General features: G+C 44.9%; 1 protein-coding gene across 3 annotated transcripts in view; it reads left to right on the top strand.

Annotated features, from left to right (window-relative positions):
* LOC109309078 (hepatoma-derived growth factor-related protein 3) overlaps window positions 1–22513 on the top strand; it is a 63260-nt gene that overhangs the window by 27353 nt on the left and 13394 nt on the right. For all 3 annotated transcript variants that reach the window (XM_019533689.1, XM_019533687.1, XM_019533688.1), the window contains exons 2-4: window positions 8552–8628; window positions 13173–13311; window positions 15610–15768. In XM_019533689.1, coding sequence (XP_019389234.1) covers window positions 8552–8628; window positions 13173–13311; window positions 15610–15768 — 375 coding nt within the window. The remainder of the gene's footprint in view (window positions 1–8551; window positions 8629–13172; window positions 13312–15609; window positions 15769–22513) is intronic.

Below are 22513 nucleotides of genomic sequence, written 5' to 3'. Positions count from 1 at the left end.
GGCACCACATTGGCCTTCTTCCAGTCTTCAGGCACTACACCAGAGCACCAGGAGTTTTCAAAGACCCGTGCCAGGGGCTGGGCTATGAGAGATGTTTCAACTGCTTTGGATCTTACATTAAGAGTGTCAAACTAAGAGCCATAGGATCCTTCGACCTGCATTTAAGTTTGCAAAAAAAAGGGGCTGGTTTGCTGCTCTTTCATTTTTTGCACATGTATATCCATTCACATGCAGAGGAGCATCACCACCTGGAATCTGCAGGTGCCCTAGCTCACATTCACTCTCTCAAAACAAAGTTGGTCTTGGCCCAAATCTGTGTTGTAGACAAAGCACTCTGTATGGCCTAGCAAGCCTGACCAGCACTTTGCAGTAAGACTTCTGGCTTCAGGCCCAGTGAACTGGAAGCTGCGTGGCAGCCCTGTTTAAAAAAAAAAAAAAAAGGCCTCTTTTTATAACGAATTAAGCCTGTGAAAACGAATAGACAATCAGCCTGCAGGCTTAGGAAAGTAGCACAGGACCTATTTGCACTTAGCTTGCATTTTCAAGGTTAAATTATTTTTAAATTAAACTTGGATTCAAGAACGAAGAGTGGTGGACTAGCAGAATATGAGGGACCTACATTGTACAATTCAGTTAGATGCAGTTGGCCAAAGGTCTACACTTTAGGTAAGTTTAATTTTAGTGAAAGGGTCAAGGGAACAAAGCCCAAAATTGGGAGAGGTGTGGGGTTAATAAAGTCCTAGTTTGAAAATGCAGCCAACACTAACACAGTCAGCTTGTAAGCAAGTATGTTGTGGCACATCTCCACCCTCTTGTGTACCCAACCACTAGGAGCACAATTTCCTTGTAGCACTTCAGAGTCAGGTTTAAGCTCCCTTTGGCTCATAAGAATGGAGCTGGCAAGAAAGGTGGTAGCTGAGAGCAGTAGTATTTGTGCTCATGCGATACCTAAATTTCTCCTTTGCTGGCGTTTGGGTGGCTAAATTGTTTTTAGTTGTGCTATGGGCACAAAGCAGCTTTAGTCTTTATATAGTTCTTATAAACTTTATATTTTGGGGGGGAAGTGGTTTTACAGAGACCATAAACCAGCATATCCACATTCCCCGCCCCCCAAGAGCTGTCCTGTTTTGGCACTGTGTCATGCTTGGGTTGCTGTTGCCTTCAGGTAGCATTTCTATACCTACAAAGGAAGAGGCAATCAGGCAGAACAGACTTTACTCTGCTTCTTGAAACAAGCAAAGAAAAAGATTACAATAAGTATTTCTTCAACATCTAAAATTATCAAATGCATCAAGAACCAGTCCTACTAATTCTGCCATCTGGCAACAGTATGACAAGAAGATCTTTGGATACTTACCAAAAGATTTAGGGGTTTCTCCTGCAGAAAATGGAGCAGTCCAAAGCGTCCTCGAATGTTAGCATGTGGGATCAAGGTGAGAACCCTTATGTATTGATCCAAAAAAACCAAAAAACCCCCAAAACTGTAAATGATGATAATGCTAGCTCTTATGTGGGGGGTTTCATCCACAAATCTCAAAGTGCTTTATTAAAAAACAAACAAGCAAACAAACAATCCAAATCTTTATCCCTGTTTACAGATGGGCAAAATGAAGTGCAGGGAAGCTACCTAGCAGGCCAGTGGCAAAGCCAAAAATTAAATCCAGGTCTCCTGAGTCTTCATCTGATGCTCTATCTACTGGACCTTGTAGTGATCACTGGGTTCAGTAAGTGCAAGCTTACAAGAATGAGAAGAACAATAAACTTGAATTGTGGAGCAGTATGCAACTTCTGCAGACCCTGGCTGGCTGCCCGACACCTGCTCTGGCACATTCTAATTAGAATACATCGGAGCAGGCTCGATTAATGGCAGCTGGGACGCTTTAACTACAGCTCATTGTCACGACTGGGGTCCCCAGGGATGGCCAAGATACCCCTAGGGCCGCTTGACCATGTCAATCCTGCCCAGTGGGCACCCTTTCTCTCCTGCCATGTCTTGTTGTAACTATAAAAAATAGGGAGGCTGCTCTCAAGTTTGTATTTTGGGCATGATCCTCATGGACCCCATTGAACCCTGTGGGTTCTTTGACCCCTTTTGGGTCCCGCTCCAAAATGGGTGCCTCTCAGGACACCCTCAGCCGTATGGGCTAGATGCGTAGCTCCAAACCTCCCCTTTACCACACCCCAAGCCTTGCGAATGGCATTCACATATTGTCCCTCCAAGGCCTTAATTTAGCTTGCCCTCCAGTCATCACTGGGCCCTCCACAGCCTCGTCTCTCTCTCAGTGCCCCCTGGTGCTCAGGTCCACTCACCTCCTTTATCACTACTCCCCTGCTGGCACGGGTCTGTTCACCCTCCAGATACTGGGCCCCCGCTGGCACTGGGTTCCCCACACTGTAGTGGGCCCCCAATGAGGCCTCCTTCCCCAATAGCCTCAGCCCAATCATCCAGTTTACAAACAGAAATCAAAATATGAGCCCCTGGGCTGTAACATAATGCAAGCAGCTCAGGCGGTGCTCTGTCCCTTTAAACAAATCACCCTTCCCCCAGCACTACAGGGCCTTGTAGGCCAGGGTATCTGGTGAGCTCCTGGAGTCCCTTAATCCTACCAGAAGCAGAATGGGGAGTCAAGCCTCTTCACTTTGCTCCCTCTAGGAGAGCTCACTCCTTTCCCCTTGGCTGCTGGCAGAGAACTGGCTCCCTGGTCCCCGCCCTGGAGTTGATATATGCCCCAGGCCCTGCCTCTTCCGGTCAGCTGGTGCCGGCTAATTCCTGCTGCCATGGTAACTTGCAGCTGATGGGTTCCTGCCTGACTGCTAGGGATCACTCCCTAGACAGTTTATGCCCTTAATGGAGCTGGCACCTTAGTGCCCTACGACACTTGTCAAACGAGCTTTAAAGTGCCCCTGCCACCGCCATTTTGAAGCACAGGATGCTGAATACACAAGGTGCTGCAGATGCTTTAATTAGAGCAGCTCCCAAGAGCCATACTAATTCAGGTGCCCTCCCCCCACTCCGAAGCACACGTAAAAACCGTAACTAACAGCTGCTTTACGTGAAGGACCATCTCCCAGTTACCAACTTCCTCTAAATTAGGGAACGTCTTTAAATTATAACTTTTATCATTACAGACCCTACTGTTTCCTGATGCATTTGTTTAATTTTAATCACATGAATAGTCCCATTTACTAGGAAGTCATACTTAAGTGCTTTGCTGAATCAGAGGCATAAAGCTCTCTGGGTCCCATCTTCATGGAAGATTAAGGCAGCCCTGCCATAAGTTTTAACTTTGTTATGAACATGTAATGTGAATGAGACATAAAGGACTGTGTTCAACCCCAGGGCTGCTGCCCGTGTTTAGCAAGGTATTGCCTGTCAGCAGTGTTTAAGGTTTATCTAGCCCTGCATTGTTATCTTTAAACCTTGTTGTGGTCCTGAGTCTGCACGAAGGCTAGGGAAGAACCAGTGCCTTCCTATGGTCATATCAGTTTATCTCAGTCACTTGCAGTAGTTCAAAAGTACCACTCTGCTGTGCTTTCATCTTTGTTTTTGCTGATTCACTGTTCCCCTAACCTGAGTCTCTTCATGTTTTCCTTTTATTGCAGAGCAATTCTGTTTTATTAACCTGGACTCTGTATTTAGTCCCACCTTTTACTGGACAGGTTTTCTTACTGTTTATGGATCAAAATGTGTGTGGCTCAGCATCCACCACTTGATCCATAAACAGTTTTAGGATATGGAGTAAAGCAGGGGAAGGATTAAGAAGGTGGCAAAAGTATCACACAATCCTGAAATCCCAAAGAATTAAATTGTGGTTTTTAGTCAAAGTCATAAAAACAGCAATGGAAAACATGTATTGGAGCAGAGAGTTAAATGTAGTAGAGGTAGAGGGCTGCATGCAAAATATGATGCCAGCAAAACAGATGTATTTGCATCAGAAGGTAGCATTTTCTTCCGTTGCATATGGGCATAGAGAAGCATTCTGTATTTGTGTTTCACTGAAACCATATACTCCTGGTCTGAGACACACTCTGGGATCCTTTGGAAAAGAAGAAATTATAGTGTATATATGCTTTCTGATAAAATAATTGTTCTAGGAGCTAGTCATTCTGGTGATTCACAATGGCCTATTTAAAAATGCATTTCCTTCTTTAGCAGAAATGTATAAGTCTATAGGGATAAAAATATCAGTATGAGGGACAGCAAATCATCAATTTCACTAATAGATTCTGAAAAGTATTGCTCTTTATTTATTTGTGTTAATCAGCTAATTGAAGAAGATCAAGATACTTTGTCTGCATGGAATAATAATGCATAACTTTAGCCGGAACAAAAATGTAGCTGATAGGTATGGGCTTGATTGCTCCTCCCTGAGTCCAGGATTTCAGTGGGAGATGCTGATCTTTGCAATGCTGCTGTGTTGTTGTTGTTTTTTTTGCCAGTTCCAAGGAAAATATACTTTGCAATTCCAAGCAAGTATACTTGCCATATACTGGGAAAATCATTGGTTACGACCCTGCACTCTTAATTCCTTCTTTTGCATGTGTTTGTATGCTCATAGACGTGCATCTTCCCTGTTTGCTAGGGGTGTTCCTGATCACAATACACTTTTGCACAGTATGATACTGCAATGTGAAATCCCTTGTAAAATATGACCAACTAGGTTTTGAGAATTGCTGTAATGGTGCAGAGCAGCTGGAAAAAACTGCGTAACCCAGGGGTAGGCAACCTTTCCAGGTGCGGCTGAAACGACCCACCCCAGGTTGGAAGCAGGGGAGTGCTAGGACCCTGCCACTGTTGCTGCTTGTTCCCACAGTGACACAGGGAGAGCACCCACAGCTAAATCCCCTGCCACTGAATGCTGTCAAAGCCCCACATCTTCAGGCTAGATCCAAAGGTTTCACTGGCCCATGGGCCATAGGTTGCCACCCCCTGGGTTCACCAACAGTTCAAGATTCCCCCTAGGAAGGAGCAGTCTCCAGATGGCCTGGGGCCTGCATGGTGGATGCATGCCAGGATGTCTCCCAGAACAGGGGACGTCCTCAACAGAAAAAGGGTGCATTGGGGATACCTCTGCACTTGGGCTGGGAAATAAACCCTTGGCCAGGTGCTGTAAGTTAGTGAAGGTCCTCAAAAAGTTCCGTGATTCAGAACATAGGGCTGGATCTACTGCTGTTTCCTCTCACAAGGCTTGGGCTGCTGACAGTAGCATCCCCCAGGCTCCAGGGAGTGTATGGTTCATTGGGGACCAGAGCTCCTAGTAAGGGAAGTTGGGAGGGTGGAGGAGGCAGGTTCATGTGATCACAGCCACCCTGCCTGCAGAGCAGCCTGCCACTGGGGCCAGCAGCTGCAGAGGAGCTGTCTACTTAGCTGTTGTGGGTGAAGTACTTGGTGTAGTCCTGGGTGAAGGAACAGCACTGCTCAGCCAGGCACTTGCTTCTCTAGCCCAGACCCACTAGTGCTTTTTGGGGCAGTGGCCAGTTACACAGCAACGTGGCTTTCAAGTGACAGTCTAGCTCCAGGAGTAGCCCCTTGCTCTTGGGTCCTGTAGATACAGTGGGACCCGTGGGCCAAGGCTCTGAACTGCAGGTGTGCTGCCAAATCCATTGTTTAGGGATCCTAACCACGGAGTCGGCAACTGCACAGTGCCACGAAGAGCCGCAGAATCAGACCCTCGTGTAGGTTGTTTACAAACCAGCATGGCTGGTTCATGGGAGTTTAAGACCAAATTCTTGTTCGCATGTTTATTGTCCTTAGCAACATGCTTTGACAAAGCCCTGCACCGGGTTGTCAGGTTGGGACAGGCTGTTCGCTTCAGAGACCTGCACCTTAAAGCTTGCATTTATTTACCAGAAACACAGTTAAATGTCTCTATAAAGCTGTGCCTTTTGGTTGGCAAACAAATGTCGGAAAGCACTGCTGTGCAGAGCTTGTTTAAAAATAAAGCAATTGTTATTCATTAAGCAGATGAAAGCAACAGAAGCGAAGGAGATAAAACTTGAAATCTGAAACCACCTGCTTTATTTTGGCTGTAATTGAAATGCCTGTTTATGATGTTGTTAGTGTGCACATCCGATTTGCAGACAGGGCTTGACTTCTGCTAATTTCAGTGGGAGCCAGATCCAGCCCACAGTCTAGTTTGGGTTTTGGAGGGGGTTGTGGTTCGATTGCAGGCTCTAACGAGCATTTCAGCATCTGTTTGTTTCCTTCCAGCAGCCAAACGAAACAGCAGTGTGGCTGCTTAGTAGATGGATGTTTCAGTCATTAGCCATGTTTCTGTGACTACAGCTCTGTGTCCTAGCATGCGTGCACTTATCTCTTTTGTTCCTAGCTGGAAACGCTGAGGGTTGTTTTTTTTTCCTCCCCTTCATTTTGCTCTTGCTGACATTGAGAGAAATATAAGATCTGAATCTTCAGTGGATTGAACCAGAATGTCACGTAGGATGGGAATAATCTGTGGCTGAGCTCAGCTGCAGGGAGCTGCAGCATGGCTGCTGTGCTCCAAGGCATCACTTAGTAAAAAAATAGTGGTAGGTTGCAGGAAGCACTGAGGTTATTTGACTATTGAAATAATAGGCATTTGTAATTGGAGCATTCAGCTGGCATAGGCTGACGTGAGTTTTGAGGGTTTTTTTGGCATAGATAGATCATGTGGGTGTGTTTCATGGTCGTTGCATGGCTAGGCTGCAGGCTTTCTTGTAAAATAGATAAAAAGAGAAGAGGACTATTTTAGTGTTATTGCTGGTTTGATTCTGTCCCACTAAATGTGGTGGAGGTGTTGCCATTGAATTCCCAGAAAAAGGGGGCAGGGAGTTGTCCATGTCACTGAGCAGTTCACTCTCGTACAACATTTTGCAGCAGAAACCTGAGAAGAGGGGGTTCACAGCGCAGTCGAAACCAGGAAGTGAGCAGATCCTGGCCACACAGTGGGATGTAAGACTGCAGAATGCAGTAAAAGTCTTAAAAACCCCAGCAGGGCTGCCCCGTGCACATTTGTGCTGCATGTCTTTGACTGTTTAATAACTTGAGAAATGATCAGGGCGTACCAGCTTTCTAGAGCAAGAGAAGCTCTTTTATGACTTCCTAAAGTGACATAAAGGAAGTGGGTTTGCGAATAAAGGTTCATAGTGAGAAACAGAGAATATGTAAGCAGCAAGACAGACATTCAACACCTTTCTTAAACCTCCTTGGTGCTACTCTTAGTAGACAATAGAAGCTGCCAGGGAAATAGCAGGTAGTTTAGACTGTGCTTAGGAAAGTATCCTCATACCTTCAGAATCCAGTACGTGGTCCATAGAACATACCCATTTTCCATTTCAGATCACGGGAATATCCTTCCTTGGGACCTGGTGCAAAGACTGTTCCTCTGGTTTGACATTTCCTCATTAGACCAGTCTCCACTCCTCAGTGGTACTGAGTGTGTACACCTCTTGCTTTTATTTCATAGAAACCCCACCTCAGTCGACACCCTCTAAGAGTGGACCACACCGTTCTGCTACTCAGTCCACATTAGGGCTTCCCGTTTGATATGAAAGTACAGTCCATGGAGACAGTATGGAGTGGCATTTTTTTTCTTCATATTCTTTTCCTTTAAGTCATATTCTGTGCCCAGATTTAAAATATAAATTAACTGGGAAATAAACCGATTGATGGAGTCTTCTTTGAAAATCAGTCAGAGTCTGTAGATTAGTCTGAAAAGTCTTGCCAACGCTACTGTGCTGGCGAGTCTTTTTGACCCAGCTCACCCAGGTTCTGTCTCCTGCACTGGAAAGAACCCTCGATGCAGTGTGGACTGCCTCCCTTGGCTGCTAGACATTAAAAGTTAATGTCTGGTCATTGGTCTTTCATAGGAAACTCCATTCATATGTTGACAGTTCTTCATAGCTCACTCCAATCAACCCAAACATCCCTACAGCAGCATCATTCATTCCCCTGTCCCAGAGAAGAAACGAACCCCTTTTCTGTTCTTATAGGTCACAATATAAAAATGAGTAGGGGAACATTATACATAGTTTTCATTAAAAAAAAAATCCTTCCCCACATTCTCCACAGTGACAGGTCATAAAGGCTATATTTCTTGCGGCTTCAAATGCAGCCCAGAAGGCAGGGTTGTTGTGAGTAAATGAGTAAGTACATTAAGTAGGTGTTCAAATACTCAGACAATGTGGGCCATGTGGATGCCTTGAAGATGCTGTCAGGGGCAGCCTGGGCATGCTTGATATGTGGTGCTTACCTGTTCTGTGTCTAAACAGGCATTCTTTCTGCATGGATGTCAGTCATGAGTTGTATTAATGACTTTCTGGTTTTGTGACCTCTTCCTGAATTGTCCCAGGTGGACTCAAAACCATCCTCACAAAATGTGAATAGAGAGTGCTCTGCAGACCCACAGACATTACAAAAGAAACGTACTAAGCAAGCCATGAGGGGCACTGAATGGGGCACTGAATAAGTGAAAACTGCAGTATCATATTTTGGTTTGCTAGTGACCCCTTGCCCACTTGGTTTCTGTGAAGGACAGAATGATTGATAACAAGCCTGTCTTCTATCTCACAGATCGATGAACTCCCTGAGGGAGCCGTGAAGCCTCCAGCAAATAAATACCCCATCTTCTTTTTTGGGACTCACGAAACGTAAGTGACCAAATATAGTGTATTCTTCTGAGTTGTGTGGCCCTGCTCCCACTTTCACCCTCACAGGTTTTTCACACCTGGGTTTTTGACTGACTTTAGTAGCATCACTCCACTAATGACTAGAATTGGATGCTATGGCCTTGACTCTCATTTACACTAAAGTCCCTTGCATACTGGTCTGGTACCATAAAGGAGTGTCACAGTGGATGTAGATACCACTAAGGTGTCAGCCAGGACCTGAGTATAGAAGACAATTGTGTCCTACATTTCTTCTGAATACGGATTTTGATGTGCTGTGTTACTGAGCCACCTGGAAGAAGGTCCAATAACAAAATAAACTGTGCTCCCAAGTATGTGGTAACCAGAATGAGCATACTTTGGGGATTAACCTTTATGCCACTGACAGTGGTAGCAAAATTCTCATAGACTTAATTGGGTTTGGGATTTATCCCATTTGTATCAAAGAGGGCTTTTTATTATTATTTTTATTCTTCGTGGAATTGAAGCTTCTAATACGTATTTCTTAAAGTGAGGCGTAAAAAATCTGGGAGGGAGTTATTGGTAGTTGAGCAATAAAGGCTGTGGTTCTAGAGGTGTGATTTCAGTTGTGTACCAGATTTAAGCTGAAGGTAGCACCAGTCAACTCCAGTGTAAATGGATACCTGCCCATTCAGGGTGTTTATACACATGCTTCAGGAAAGGGGGGCTTTAATTAGAGGGGCTCCAAGAGCTGCGCTAGTTAAAGCACCCAGAGCGTTACGTGTATCAGTGTCCCCGTGCTGGAAAATGGCAGTGAGGGCACTTTAACTAAAACTCATCGAACAAGCTGTAGTTAAAGTGCCTGTTCTGCCATTTTTCAGTGTGGGGATGCTGATACACATGACACTAGAGTCTGCAGGAGCCCAGTAATTACCATGCTCCAGCAGACTTGATTAATTGAGTCTACTCCAACGTGCTGTAATTATAGCACATCGGGGCAGCCTTGGTGCCCTCAGACTGGTGAGACGGAGGTGACTGGATATTGCTACTTGCTTGTGTGCCATTGGCTGCAGGAATTGATGTGGCTTAATTATGCTTGCCTAATGGTCACTAAGCTCGGGTATATTTGATTTAACTAATCATGGCCAGTTGAAGTGCAAGGGTTTCTTCACTGGTGGTAAGCTTAAATTTCTCCTTAAACATGGGGTGAGAAGTGTGATAGTAGCAACAGGAAAAAAAAGCAAAGCTGAATCAAGAGAATCTTGTAGTATTGCCAGTTGGCATTTAAAGTAAATTCTTTTATTGGGGTTTGTGTTGTGGGGTGATGGAGGATGGAGCCCCTGGGATGATGAAAGAACTGAGGTGGGGGTGATGACAGGAAAGATGGGAGGAGCAAGGAATGGTAAGTCTCAGCGTAGTTGATTGCAACATTTTAAAATAGCAGGAGTATTAACTTGTCAATGATTACGGTTAATTCTGCAGTGGAGCTGCACAAAACTCAGCATTTAGGGTTTTACAGGAAATTTTGATATTTTGAAATGCATTTTATTACAATTCAGAACAAAATATTTTCAAAACATCTCACAAGATGGAAATTCTAAAAATACTAGTTTTTAGGGACATTTTAGTTTAAAATTAATTTGCATGCAAGGATTTTGAAACTTCATTTCAGAATAACTTGCTTAGTTATTTTATATTTTATAGTATTTTTATGATTTTTACATTATTTTACCATATAATATGGCATAGTAATAGAATTGAAATATTTGTTTTATTTTTTTAAACTATTTTAAAGGCACCTTCTACTTAAGGCTGATCAAAATATCTTCTGTTCTTGGACAAAGTATCTCCTGTTTGCATTGTAATAAGAGTTTGATGTTTTGACACATGTACTACTGCCATTGACATGCCATTAAATAATGTAAACATAAAAAAAATAACATGCAAGTGAGGACAGATAAAAATTTAAATGAAATTTCACAATCACAAAATAAATTTCTGAAAGGGAAAAGCAATTTTAGAAAAAAAGCCACTGACAAAAATCTGACCCACTTTCTCTCTAGTGGCTGACTATTAAGTAAAAGAATTTATTGGACTGAGTTTATAAGCCTGTGATCTCTTCATTAACTCAGACACAGGAAGTCATTGTGTAGTTACTATCTAAATATTTTACAAAGAATAGCTGATTCAAAAGAATTGCGGACAGTGGCTCCCTATTTCACTCCTGGCAGAGCAGTGGAAAGCTACTTTCCTCCATTAATGGAGGTTCGTGCAAGTATCTGAAACCAATGTCAGGATGATTTTTATATTTTTACATTATATGTAAATACTCAACTAAAATGTATATACATTATTGATCAGGGAGGTAATTAGCCATGTTAGTCTGAAGTCAAACAGAAGACACGGCAGAGCGGCACCTTAGGGCACCTATACACATGCAGTGAGGCTGCTCCAATGCAGTGGTATTCAGCGCATCGAAGCAGACTCAATTTAATCAAGTCTGCTTGGGTGTGGAGTCCAGCAGACTCCAGCATCATGTGTATCAACAACCCTGCCGTAAAAATGGTGGTGAGGCACTTTAACTAAAGCTTGATTCAACAAGCTTTAGTTAAAGTGCCCCCGCTGCTGTTTTTCAGTGCGAGGACACTGATATATGTGATGATCCGGGAGCTTTAATTAGAGTGGTTCTCAGAGCCACTTTAATGAAAGAGCGCACTTTCTCTACCCCTTTCCAGAGCATGTGTATAAATGCCCTTAGAGACTAATTGGCTTAGAGAGGCACTAGCTCTTTTAGATAACATCCTACTTCATCAGATGCTAAACTTAGCTGATGAACTAGGCTGTTGCCTGTGAAAGCTTATGCCTTTCTGAACCAGTTATTCTTTAAGCTTCCACCCTGCCCTACCTTCTGCTGTATGTTACTGGGATAAGACACCTTAAGTTATAGTGAGTTTACTTGTTTTCATTGTAGCTGTTTTGTGAATCCCATGATCATATGAAGAAGTGCCACTTAGCTTCAGCAAAATTATGGAATTGCTTCTTTAAATAAATAAAAATAAGGAACATTTATTGAAGCATTTTTTGTTCTGTTGTTATGTATCATCAAGACATCTGCATGTTGTAAAATTGCTCTTTAGTTTTCAGGTAAATGTACATTATCCACACCATGACCATAATTAAGGTGTCTCAGAGACCAAATGGGATTCAGCTTCCAGGTTCCATTATACTAGGTGCTATACAGACTTGTATAAAGAGAAGGTCCCTGCTCCAAAGAGCTTCCAAATGAAAGCAGCCCACTCCACGCTGGTAACTAATGCCCTATCCAGAGACACACCTGTGCAGAAGTGCTAGCAGGGGTAAGGCATGATTTAATTCAAAATAAAACATAAATGAGAAGAAGGATACTCCAGTGGTTAAGGTGTGAGGTTGAAACCTAGCCTCACATCCAACTCTGCTCCCAGATTGCTGTGTAACCTTGGGCAAACCTTTTGCGTGCCTCTACTTTCTATCTGAAAATGACATAAATTACATCTCCTTGCCTCACAGAGGTGTCAGGAATAATTACATTAAGTAATGTGAACCTCTGGGATGCTGCAATAATGGGCAAATATAAGTGCCTGAGCAAGGAAGCGTTTTACAAAGAATCGGAGAGGCAGGAAACAGTTAATGCCAAATGATCGTGTGCCGTACCCAGTTACGTTTGTATGTTGATGGCATAGAATTTTCTGTAATGGAAGCTAAGTGCTCCTCTCCTCCGTTCTTAATACAGTCATCTTTGAAACTGGTCAGCCTGGCACAAGGCTGGTTTATGCAGTGGTAAAGCAATACATCTCTTATCTGCCTCAGTACCTCCCAAATAACCTGGCAACCTTTAAGAAGTGGTGGGCTGGGGCCACTGCTTACCATACCAGCCAGCACTGATTAATTGGTTCTTTATATTCCCTGTCTGTCCGTAGTCACCAATCGCCTCCTGGCTTGTAAGCTGTTTGAGGCAAAAACCAGCTTTTTGTTCAGGGTTTTTACTAGGCTGCTACCAGGGTCTCTTTCCATGCCTGTTGCTCCCACTGGAGTCCAAATAATAATTAATTACAAATACCACAGCCATGGTGGGGTTTGGCTTGTCAGTTCTAAAAATTTGCCACATGCTTTAATGCTTTATACTATATGATTTTCAGCCCTCTTCAAATTTGCAGTACAGCAGACCATAGGAGGCCACCTGGATCACTGATTGCAGGCCCTTATTGTTGCAAGCAATAGTATCACATAATTTCATTTGCTCAGTTCAAGCACCCATATTGAGCTGGGCTTAATATAATACATGAGATTGTGCCAGAATTATTCCTGAAGATACTCAGCTTGAGTTTGCCACATCAAGTGTTGGGATGGTGAGCAACGCCTGATAAAATCCATGACATCAGATTCGTAGTGCTAGCTTGGAATCGCCCAGAGTGTAAAGATCTGATGTGATGAGCAAGACACTAAGCATCCCATTTGCATGGATCAGTATATTACATTGGAGGGGGAAATGAAAATGTTTTCTGAACACCACCTCTGTCCAAATGCAGTGCTTTCCTGGGGCCCAAGGACCTCTTCCCATATAAAGAATATAAAGATAAGTTTGGGAAGTCGAACAAACGAAAAGGATTTAATGAAGGCCTGTGGGAAATAGAAAACAACCCTGGAGTCAAGTTTACTGGATACCAGGTAAATACACCTCCCTTCTGTTCTTCCTTATCTTACTTGTGCCCCTTTTGAGACCATCCTGTCTGTGTGAATCTTGGGTGGCCAGCAATGGAAAGCCATGGTTCTGGTGGCACGGGAGGGGTTTCACAGCTGGTGATGGGCTGTAATTGCATATTATAAAGACCATCCTGGTGCTGTATGCCATGATGAGCTGGACCTTAACAGTGCAGCCTGTGGCCCTTTGGGCTGTGCAGTGAACTTCAGCAGATTTATGTGAGTTAGTCCAGTGGTTCTCAACCTTTCTGGACTTGAGGCACCCCTCCATAACTTTTGTGAATTGAGTGGTGCCTATTTCAAAAACTAATTTACAGTAGTTACTCAAATGGTAAGGCAAGGTTTTTCTCCTCAGTCGGGCGGGGAGTGAGGGTGGGGGGAGGGAAAGCCCCTTGTATTATATTTGCACATGAAACAAGTAGCTGGTGCAGCTCTGAGTCTGGCCCTAAGCCCAGATGAGACCCACAGCAGCCTCCACTTCCCTTCTGCAGCTTCTGCACCATGCTCCACCGCCCCTGCCCATCTCTTTCCCTTCCCCTTACTGTCAGGTGCAGCTTTCCACTTGCTGCTTGCCCGAGCAGTGTCTGATAGTAAGAGGAGTGGGGGTAGGGGGATGGGGAGGAGAAGAGGCAGAAACTGGGGAGTTGTGGAGACAAGGGGCAAGGACTGGGAGGAGTAGAGGACAAGAGGCAGATGTTGGGGTGGGGAGGGGTAGAGGCTGTGGAGAGCTGAAGGTGGAGGGTTCAGGGGGAAGAAGTGGGTGGCGCAGAGGGCAAGGAGGCCCCACCCCCAGCCACTGCTTTCCTTTCTGTAGCAATGCGGGGGGCAAGGATTCAAGACAACCCTCCAGTCCTTAGATTCTATACCAGGAAAATTATGAGCCAACAAGGTCCTTTGGGTAAATGTGGTATTTATTATTAAACCAACTAAATAGTTGGAAAAATTGTTCTTTGCAAGCTTTTGGGTACACACACCCTTGCAAAGAACAACTTTCCAGCTATTCAGTTGGTTTAATAAAAGATAGCACATTTACCCAGAGTACCTTGTTTGCCTCATTCTTAGACCAACACGGCTACAACCAACACCCTGGAAAATCACAACAAATTTTTAACTTTTTCATATATGGATTCTAATCATTGGGGATTTATCTTGTATTCAAGTGAATGTGGTATCTTACAGTATTTACCTCATTACAGAGGGGTCAGGCAGTGGGGAAGGGGGAACAGCCAGGCAGAGTCTGCATTTATCTGCTTATCTCCTCACCCCACAACACCCTTGTTGAGAATCACTAAATTAGACAATTACATTTATTAGGAAGTTATTAAGCATTGGTTGCCCACTACTGGTTTATTTATTATCGTAATGTATTCATTTTATGTTACTCTCTCCTCCAGCTTTACCTTCTCAAAGTACTTGGGATTTTTATATTGGTGAGGCATAGCAGGTACAACAGCATAGTAGAGAGGGTCAGGGGTGGTAAGATGGTTAGATAGTTGACAGCTGGTTAGGGATAGTGACCACTGTGTAAAGAGGTCTTCTTGTTGGATATCATCAGGACCACTGGGAAAGAGCAACCAAAAAGGCTGCACAAGGCCAGGGTAGATTTTTTTTTTCTGTTTTAATGGCAAACACAGTCCTTTGAGATAGAGAAGGACCATAATATATCTATACATGGTACATGTGCAAGTCCACCATCCACAAGCTGCTGAGTGTCTGCACTCCTATACTGATGATGTAAATGCTGCTAGGGAAGGGGCTGAAAAATTAAGCAGGTGAATATAGGCCTGTGGACTGCAGGAAGAAAACAGTTGGAAACTCCAGTCAGTTCTGAAATGTTCCAGCAGCACGGAAGTCTTGTGTTTTGGGACCATCTTTCTGCTGACTGGGTTGTTGTCCCATGCAGCCAGGATGTAGAAGCACGCTGAAACATCACAAATGTCAAATGGAACAGAGTTCCTAGTGCTCCAGTGTACAGAATCCCACCTCCGGCACTTCTGTCACTGCGTAAACACCTCCGAGCACGCAATCTCAGCATCTGCATCTGATAACGGTTTTCAAGTGGCTACTGAGAAAATTGCCTCTTCCAGCCTTTTATCTCGATGCTTGTAAGAATAGGCTGAGTCTTTTGTGACTAAAGTGATTAAAGTACAAGCTGTCATCGATCAGAATCTCTCTGTGCTATGTGGGATGCAGCAAAAACTAATTAGTGGATTTTTTTAGTTATTCTGTGATTCTCTAATTATTTTTTTTATTATTGTTTCAAAGGCAATTCAGCAACAGAGCTCATCAGAAACTGAGGGAGAAGGAGGAAATACAGCAGATGCCAGCAGTGAGGAGGAAGGTGATCGGGTAGAAGAGGATGGAAAAGGCAAAAGAAAGAATGAAAAAGCCGGTTCAAAACGAAAAAAATCCTACACTTCAAAGGTGACCCATGAGCTCGTCCACTGCTACTCCTGTGCATTGTAATCAAACTGCCTTTGTCCTACAGCACCTGAATCCTTACCCTCTGCTGGGTATATATGGGGGGAGGGTGTTCATTATGTAAAACAGACAGAGGGAACTGATCTTGCCTCTGGACACAGCACTGGTAAGACCAAGACTGGAACAGTGTATAGTCATGGTATCTACATTTCAAGAATGATGTGGGAATACAGGAGAAAGTTCAAAGGCTAACCACAAAAATTGCACAGGAATGGGAAAACAAGCCTTAACATGTCAGGCTGAAGGAGCTCAACTTCTTCAAGGTATTGAAGGTAGAGAAGTGACTTCTCCCTTTTTTGTGGTTGCTTACACATGTTTGTACCATGTGGCAGCATGTCCCAGTAAGGATGCTCCCAAGCATGTCCCTGCTCACCCACTCTTGCATGCATTCCCCAAACATGGAAGTACACCAGTGAAGCCACACTGGTGTCATCCCTAGCAGCTGCTCTCTGGTCTCAACAGTGACTGGGAGAGATGTCCCAAGAGGAGCTGTACCAGCATATTTCCAGGTCTAGCTTGTATAAGTGGGCCAGGCATGCTTAGGTGTCGCTGCCAGAAGACCCAGCCTCTACAGTGTAAGCACACCCCTGGAACTATGGGGGATCTTTCCAACCTTGCTGTAAAGGCATAATGAGTCAGTGTCTGGAAGCCAAAGATAAATATATTCAGCCTTGAAATGACAAGAATTTTCTAGTCAAGAAGGTAATTAAACATTGGAACAGGTTCTCGGGAAAGCTGGGTGGGGGTGGTCAGTCTCACTTGGAAATCTTTAGGTGAGATTTGATATCCTTTCAAACAGCCTTCTTTAATTCACTTCCGGGAGAAGTTCCTCAGCAGGCGTGTGCAGTAGGGTCTTTAAGGCCCTCAGGTCTGTAACTCTGATTTTTCCTGTTCATCCCTGCCTGGGGAGTGCAGGGCTACCTGCACTGCCCTCAGCATGCTTATCACACTGACAGCTCTGCATTAGGGCAGTGATTAAAATCAATCTCGTGCTTCGAAGCTTTGTGTGTTGCCTCCAGGGATCAAAAACTTTTTTCCCCAGGGTGCAATTAGCTAGATGTTTTCTGGGTACTTCTTTTTCCACCTTCCTCAGAAATCTCAAAGTTTGCCTGCTATGGGCAGGATGCTGGATGGTCTGCAGTGGGAGAGAAAAACCTCTTATTTAAGCAAATCTTGTCCTTATGCTTAAGGCCATACAGATTAACATATCTGGGAGTAGGAAGGAACTTTTCCCAGGACATATTGGCAGGGCCCTTGGTGGAACAAATGGCCCTGCCATTTGCAGGGGCCTAAGGCATGTTAGTCTTTCCTTTGCCATGGCTCACAGTTTAGTATCCTGAGGTCTGATGTGGTTTAGTCTAATTAAAAGTTTGGGGCATAACCTAGGGTCTTTGGAGGAAATGTAATAGCTGGTGACAGACAGGTGGTCAGGCGAGGTGATCAGATGGTTAGTCCCCTGTGGCCTGACTTTTCGCTGGTCTATGAAATAGAGAAGAAGCGTGCTCCAGTGATCAGAGCATGAGCCTGGGGCCTGGGTGAGCTAGATTCAGTTTGCTGCTCTGCCCATGTACGTAGGTTGTTTAATCACCATCAGCAAAGAGGGCAGAATAGCACCTCCATCCTTCCCCACGTTGTGAAGAGTAGACATAAACACAGTAAATATTGTGAGGGTGTTGGGTACCATGGTAAAGGGAGCCAAAAAAATACCTCAGACGGTAGGTGTAGACACAAAAATAGAAATCTTTGGGCCCAGTAGCACTGATGTTCCTTTAAATGGAATAGACCAGGTTTCAACTGGAGTTTAGCACAGAAGAGCCAACAGCAATGCCCATTTACACCAGCTGTGAAGCGTCCTAGTATATTTTACAATTTCCCTGTAGTCTCATTTGAATAGGTCTTAGAAGTGGGTAGGAGTGATGGGAGCGTGGATGTTTGCACAGACCCTTATTATAATCACCTCTGAGAGTGCCAGAACAGGTGCATTTTGATGATACCTTTGCTCTTCTTCCCCTTTTAAACCTGCCCTTCATATTAATTATTGGACTCACTTGAAGGCTACTGAAGTCAATGGGAAGACCCCCACCCACCCCCAAAGCATTACTGCTTGATTTATTTGTAATGTGATTGGCTTATTAATTGGACCCATATCACTAAAACTATTGCCCCATATCACTAAAAATATTGTGTTACTTGCATTTTACTTTGAGCTTGAGTTTGCTGTGATTTGTGTTAAAGGTGGGCTTGATGCAGCACCCTAGATCCCAGGCACTATGAATAAGGCTAGAGAGATTTGTTTTGAGAAATAGTGTATTTTCTGAGAAATGTCATTTCCTTTGACCTGAGCTCTTTGCAATTTTGTGGAATCATTTCAGCTGGGAAGACATGATTCCCAGTGCCATGTGTGGTGTTGCCATGCCCCTTGTGCCCACTGGCTAAGCACTTTCCTAAGCTTGTGGAAGACACAAGTTCAGTACCCTTCTCTGCTTCAGGGGATCTGAACTTGCATTTCTCACCTCTGAGCCGAGTCACTCCAACAACCAGGCTGAAAGGCATTCTTGTGAGGTGAGGAGGGGCACTCATTTTTTCCTGTTGGAGTTGTTCCAAGTTACATAAAATACTTAAATATTTATGGGGCAGAGAGTGATAATGACTTTATTGACTGAGGGTTAGGGTGTTTGCCAGGGAGGTGGGATACCGGAGTACCAGGCCCTTCCCCAGGAAATAGTTAATGAAAAGGAACAGGCAAGACAGTTACAGGAGGAAGTAGCTCCAAAGCATCCTCCACCATGGGGTCTTCATCAGTTCCATGCTGAAGGTAACCTGTAGGACTGTGGATGAAGGACTGCCATTGAGGTGGTGCTAGAAAAGGAAGAGGGCATGGACTCCCAGGAAGGTGAAAGCTGGAAGCTTGTGACCTTTGGCAGCAAGAAGTCGTTGTCATCCCCACCTGCAGTGGTTTGCCTGGAGAAGAGATATGGAGCAATAGCAACAGAGGAGGAGGAGTGCATTCCATTGATGGAAGAAGCCAGGCCAGGAATCCCCAAAGTGAGGAGGAGCAAGATCACTGCTACGAAGAGGAAGCGACAGGTGGTGATAGTTGGATATGCCCTTCTGTAAGAGATGAAAGGGTCCATCTACCAGCCTGACCTGTTGTCCTGGGAGATCTGCTGCTTGCCTGGAGCCCAGATCTGAGATGAGACGGAAGGATTACCAAGACTCATCCAATCCTCTGACTGCTACCCCATGCTGTGCCTTCCTGTGGGCACCAGTGATACTGCTTGAGCAGATCAAGAGTAACTACAGGGCTCTGGGTGCAAGGTTGAAGGGGACAGAAACAGAGGTGATGTTCCTCTCAATCCTTTTGGGCAAGGGGACAGACCCAGGCAGGAGAAGACGCATCCTGCAAATCAATTCATGACTGCATGGGTGGTGTTGCCAGCAGGGATTCAGCTTCTTCAACCATGGGATACTGTTCCAAGAAGAAGGATTGTTAGAAGAGACAGGATCCACTAGACAAAGAGAGGGAAGAGTATCTTTGGAGACAGGCTCACTAACCTAGTGAGGAGGGCTTTAAACTAGCTTTGCCAGGGGATGGAGACCAAAGCCCTGAGGTAAGTGGGGAAGCGGGACACCTGGAGGAAGCAAAAGGGGGAGGGAGCGACAGGGGAGGTCTCATTCTTACTGAGAAAGGCAATCGGCTAGTTACCTCAGGTGCCTGTACACCATTGCACAGAGCCTGGGAAACCATCAGGAAAAACCAAGTCCTTGCACAGTCATGAAGCTATGACATGATTGGAATAACAGACACTTGGTGGGAGCTCGCATGATGGAAGCACTGTTATGGATGGGTTCAAACTGTTCAGGAAGGACAGGCAGAGGAGAGGAGGAGGGAGGAGTTGCGCTTTACATAAAAGAACTGGATGATTGCTCAGAGCTGTGGTATGAAACTGGAAATAGGCTTGTTGAAAGTCTCCTTGTTAGGGTCAGAGGGGAGAGGAACAAGGGTGATGTTGTGGTAGGCATCTGCTATGGACCACCAGACCAGGAGGATGAGGTAGATGAGGCTTTCTTCAGACAACCAGTGGAAGTTTTGAGACCACAGGTCCTAGTTCTCATGGGGGACTTCAGTCACCCTGACATTGGCTGGGAGGACAATACAGCAATGCACAGGAAGTCCAGGAAGTTTTTGGACAGTGTTGGAGACAACTTCCTGGTGCAAGCATTGAAAAGACCAACAAGGGGCCATGCTCTTCTTGACCTGCTGCTCACAAACGGGGAAGAATTGGTTAGAGATGTAGAAATGAATGGCAACTTGGGCAGCAGTGACCACAAGATGGTCGAGTTTAGGATCTTGACAAAAGGAAGAAAGGAGAGCAGCAGACTAAGGACCCTGGACTTCAGAAAAGCAGACTTTGACTCCCTCAGGGAGCTGATGGGCAGGATCCCCTGGGATGCCAGTCTGAGGGGGAGAGGAGTCCAGCAAAGCCGGTGGTGTTTTAAGAAACCTTACTGAGGGCCCAGGAGCAAACCATCCTGATATGTAAGAAGAATAGCAAATATGGCAGGCGACCAGCTTGACTTAGCAGAGATATTAGGAAGAATTTGCTCACTAGGAGGGTAGTAAAACACTGGGATGGGTTACCCAGAGAGGTGGTGGAAGCTCCTTCTTTGGAGGTTTTTAAGACCTGCGTAGACAAGGCTTTGGCTGGGACAATCTAGTTGGTGCTGGTTCTGCTTTGAGCAGGAGGTTGGACTAGATGGCCCTAATTTTCCAACCCTAATTTTCTGTTTCTATAATATTGCTCCGGCATGCAGGGATGAAACTGGGGGGCATTTATAGATGTGCTCTGGGAGGTGGGAAGGAGAGTGCTTTAATTAGCGCAGCTCCAAGAGCCGCACTAATTAAAGTCCTGGAGCATAATATATATCAGTGTCCCCATGCTGAAAAATGGCGGCAGGGCACTTTGAGCTAAAGCTCGTCAAACAAGTCTTAGCTTAAAGCACCTCACCACCATTTTTCAGCAGAGGGATGCTGATACATGTGACACCTGGAGTTGGCTCCAACACATAGGAATTACAGTGTTTTGGAGCAGCCTCCCTGGAAGTGTACAGGAGCCCAGGAAAGCCAAAGTACAGTTGGCGTTGCAGCTAGCAAGGGACATGAAGGCTAACAAGGGTTTCTACAAGTATGTTTGCAACAAGAGGGAAGGTCAGGGAAAGTATGGGTCCCTTTAGTGAATGAGAGAGTCAACCTAGTAACAGATGAGGAGGAAAAGGCTGAAGTACTCAATGCCTTTCTAGCTCAGTCTTCACAGGCAAGGTCAGCTCCCAGACTACTGCACTAGGCAGCACAGTTTGAGGAGGAAGTGAGCAGCCAACAGTGGTGAAAGAACAGGTATGGGACTATTTAGAAAAGCCAGTTGTGTACAAGTGCATGGGGTCAGATGCAGTGCATCCGAGAGTGCTGAGGGAGTTGGCTGCTGTGATTGCAGAGTTGTTGGCCATTATCTCTGAAAACTCGTGGCAATGGGGGGGTGGTCCTGGATGATTGGAAAAGAATAAATATACTGCCCATCTTTAAGAAAGGGAAAAAGGAAGACCCAGGGAACTACAGACAAGTCAGCCTCACTTCAGTCCCCAGAAAAATCATGGAACAAGTCCTGAAGGAATTCATTTCTAAGCACTTGGAGGGAAAGAAAGTGATCAGGAACAGTCAGCATGGATTCACCAAGGGCAAGTCATGCCTGACCAACCTGATACCCTTCTATGAAGAGATGACTGGCTCTGTGGATGTGGGGAAAGCACTGGATGTGATATACCTTGACTTTAGCAAGGCTTTTGATATGATCTCCCACACCATTCTTGCAAGCAAGCTGAAGAAGTATGGGTTTCATAGTTCCATAATTGATAAGGGCTGAAAAGGACCTTACAGATCATCAGGTCCAGCCCCCCTTCACTTGGGCAGGAAAGACTGGATGAATGGACTATAAGGTGGATAGAAAGCTGGCTGGATAGTTGGGTTCAATGGGTAGTGATCAATGACTCAAGGCAGCCAATATCAAATAGTGTGCCCCAGAGGTCAGTCCTGGGGCTGATTTTGTTCAATACCTTCATTAATGATATGGAAGATGGGATGCAGTGCATCCTGAGCAAGTTCGCAGATGACACCAAGCTGGAGGAAGTAGTAGATATGCTGGAGGGTAGGGCTAGGATTCAGAGTGACCTAGACAAATTGGAGAATTGGCCCAAAAGGAATCTCATGAGGTTCAACAAGGAGAAGTGCAAAGTCCTGCCCTTAGGACAGAAGAATCCCAGGCACCAGTACAGGTTTGCAACCAAGTGGCTACGCCACAGCTTTGTGGAAAAGAACCTGGGGGTTACAGTGGACAGTAAGCTGGATATGAGTCAATAGTGCCCTTGTTGCCAAGCAGACTAATGGCATACTGTGTTGCATTAGTAGATGTGTTGCCAGCAGATCAAGGAAAGTAATTATGCCCTTCTATTTTACACTAGTGAGGCCAGCTCTGGAGTACTGTGTTCAGTTTTGGCATCCTCACTATAGAAAGGACATGGGCAAGTTGGAAAGTGGGGAATAAACAGGAGGAACTCGCCCTCAGAATAGCTAGTTCAAACCCAGATATCATAGGGCTAACAGAAACGTGGTGGGATTCGTCCCATGACTGGGCAG

The sequence above is a fragment of the Crocodylus porosus genome, unplaced genomic scaffold (assembly GCF_001723895.1).
Source record: "Crocodylus porosus isolate Cpor-Errol unplaced genomic scaffold, CroPor_comp1, whole genome shotgun sequence".
In the NCBI taxonomy this organism is placed as follows: Eukaryota; Metazoa; Chordata; order Crocodylia; family Crocodylidae; genus Crocodylus; species Crocodylus porosus.
The sequence above is the reverse complement of the archived record's forward strand: the minus strand, read 5'-3'. Positions and strand labels throughout refer to the sequence as shown.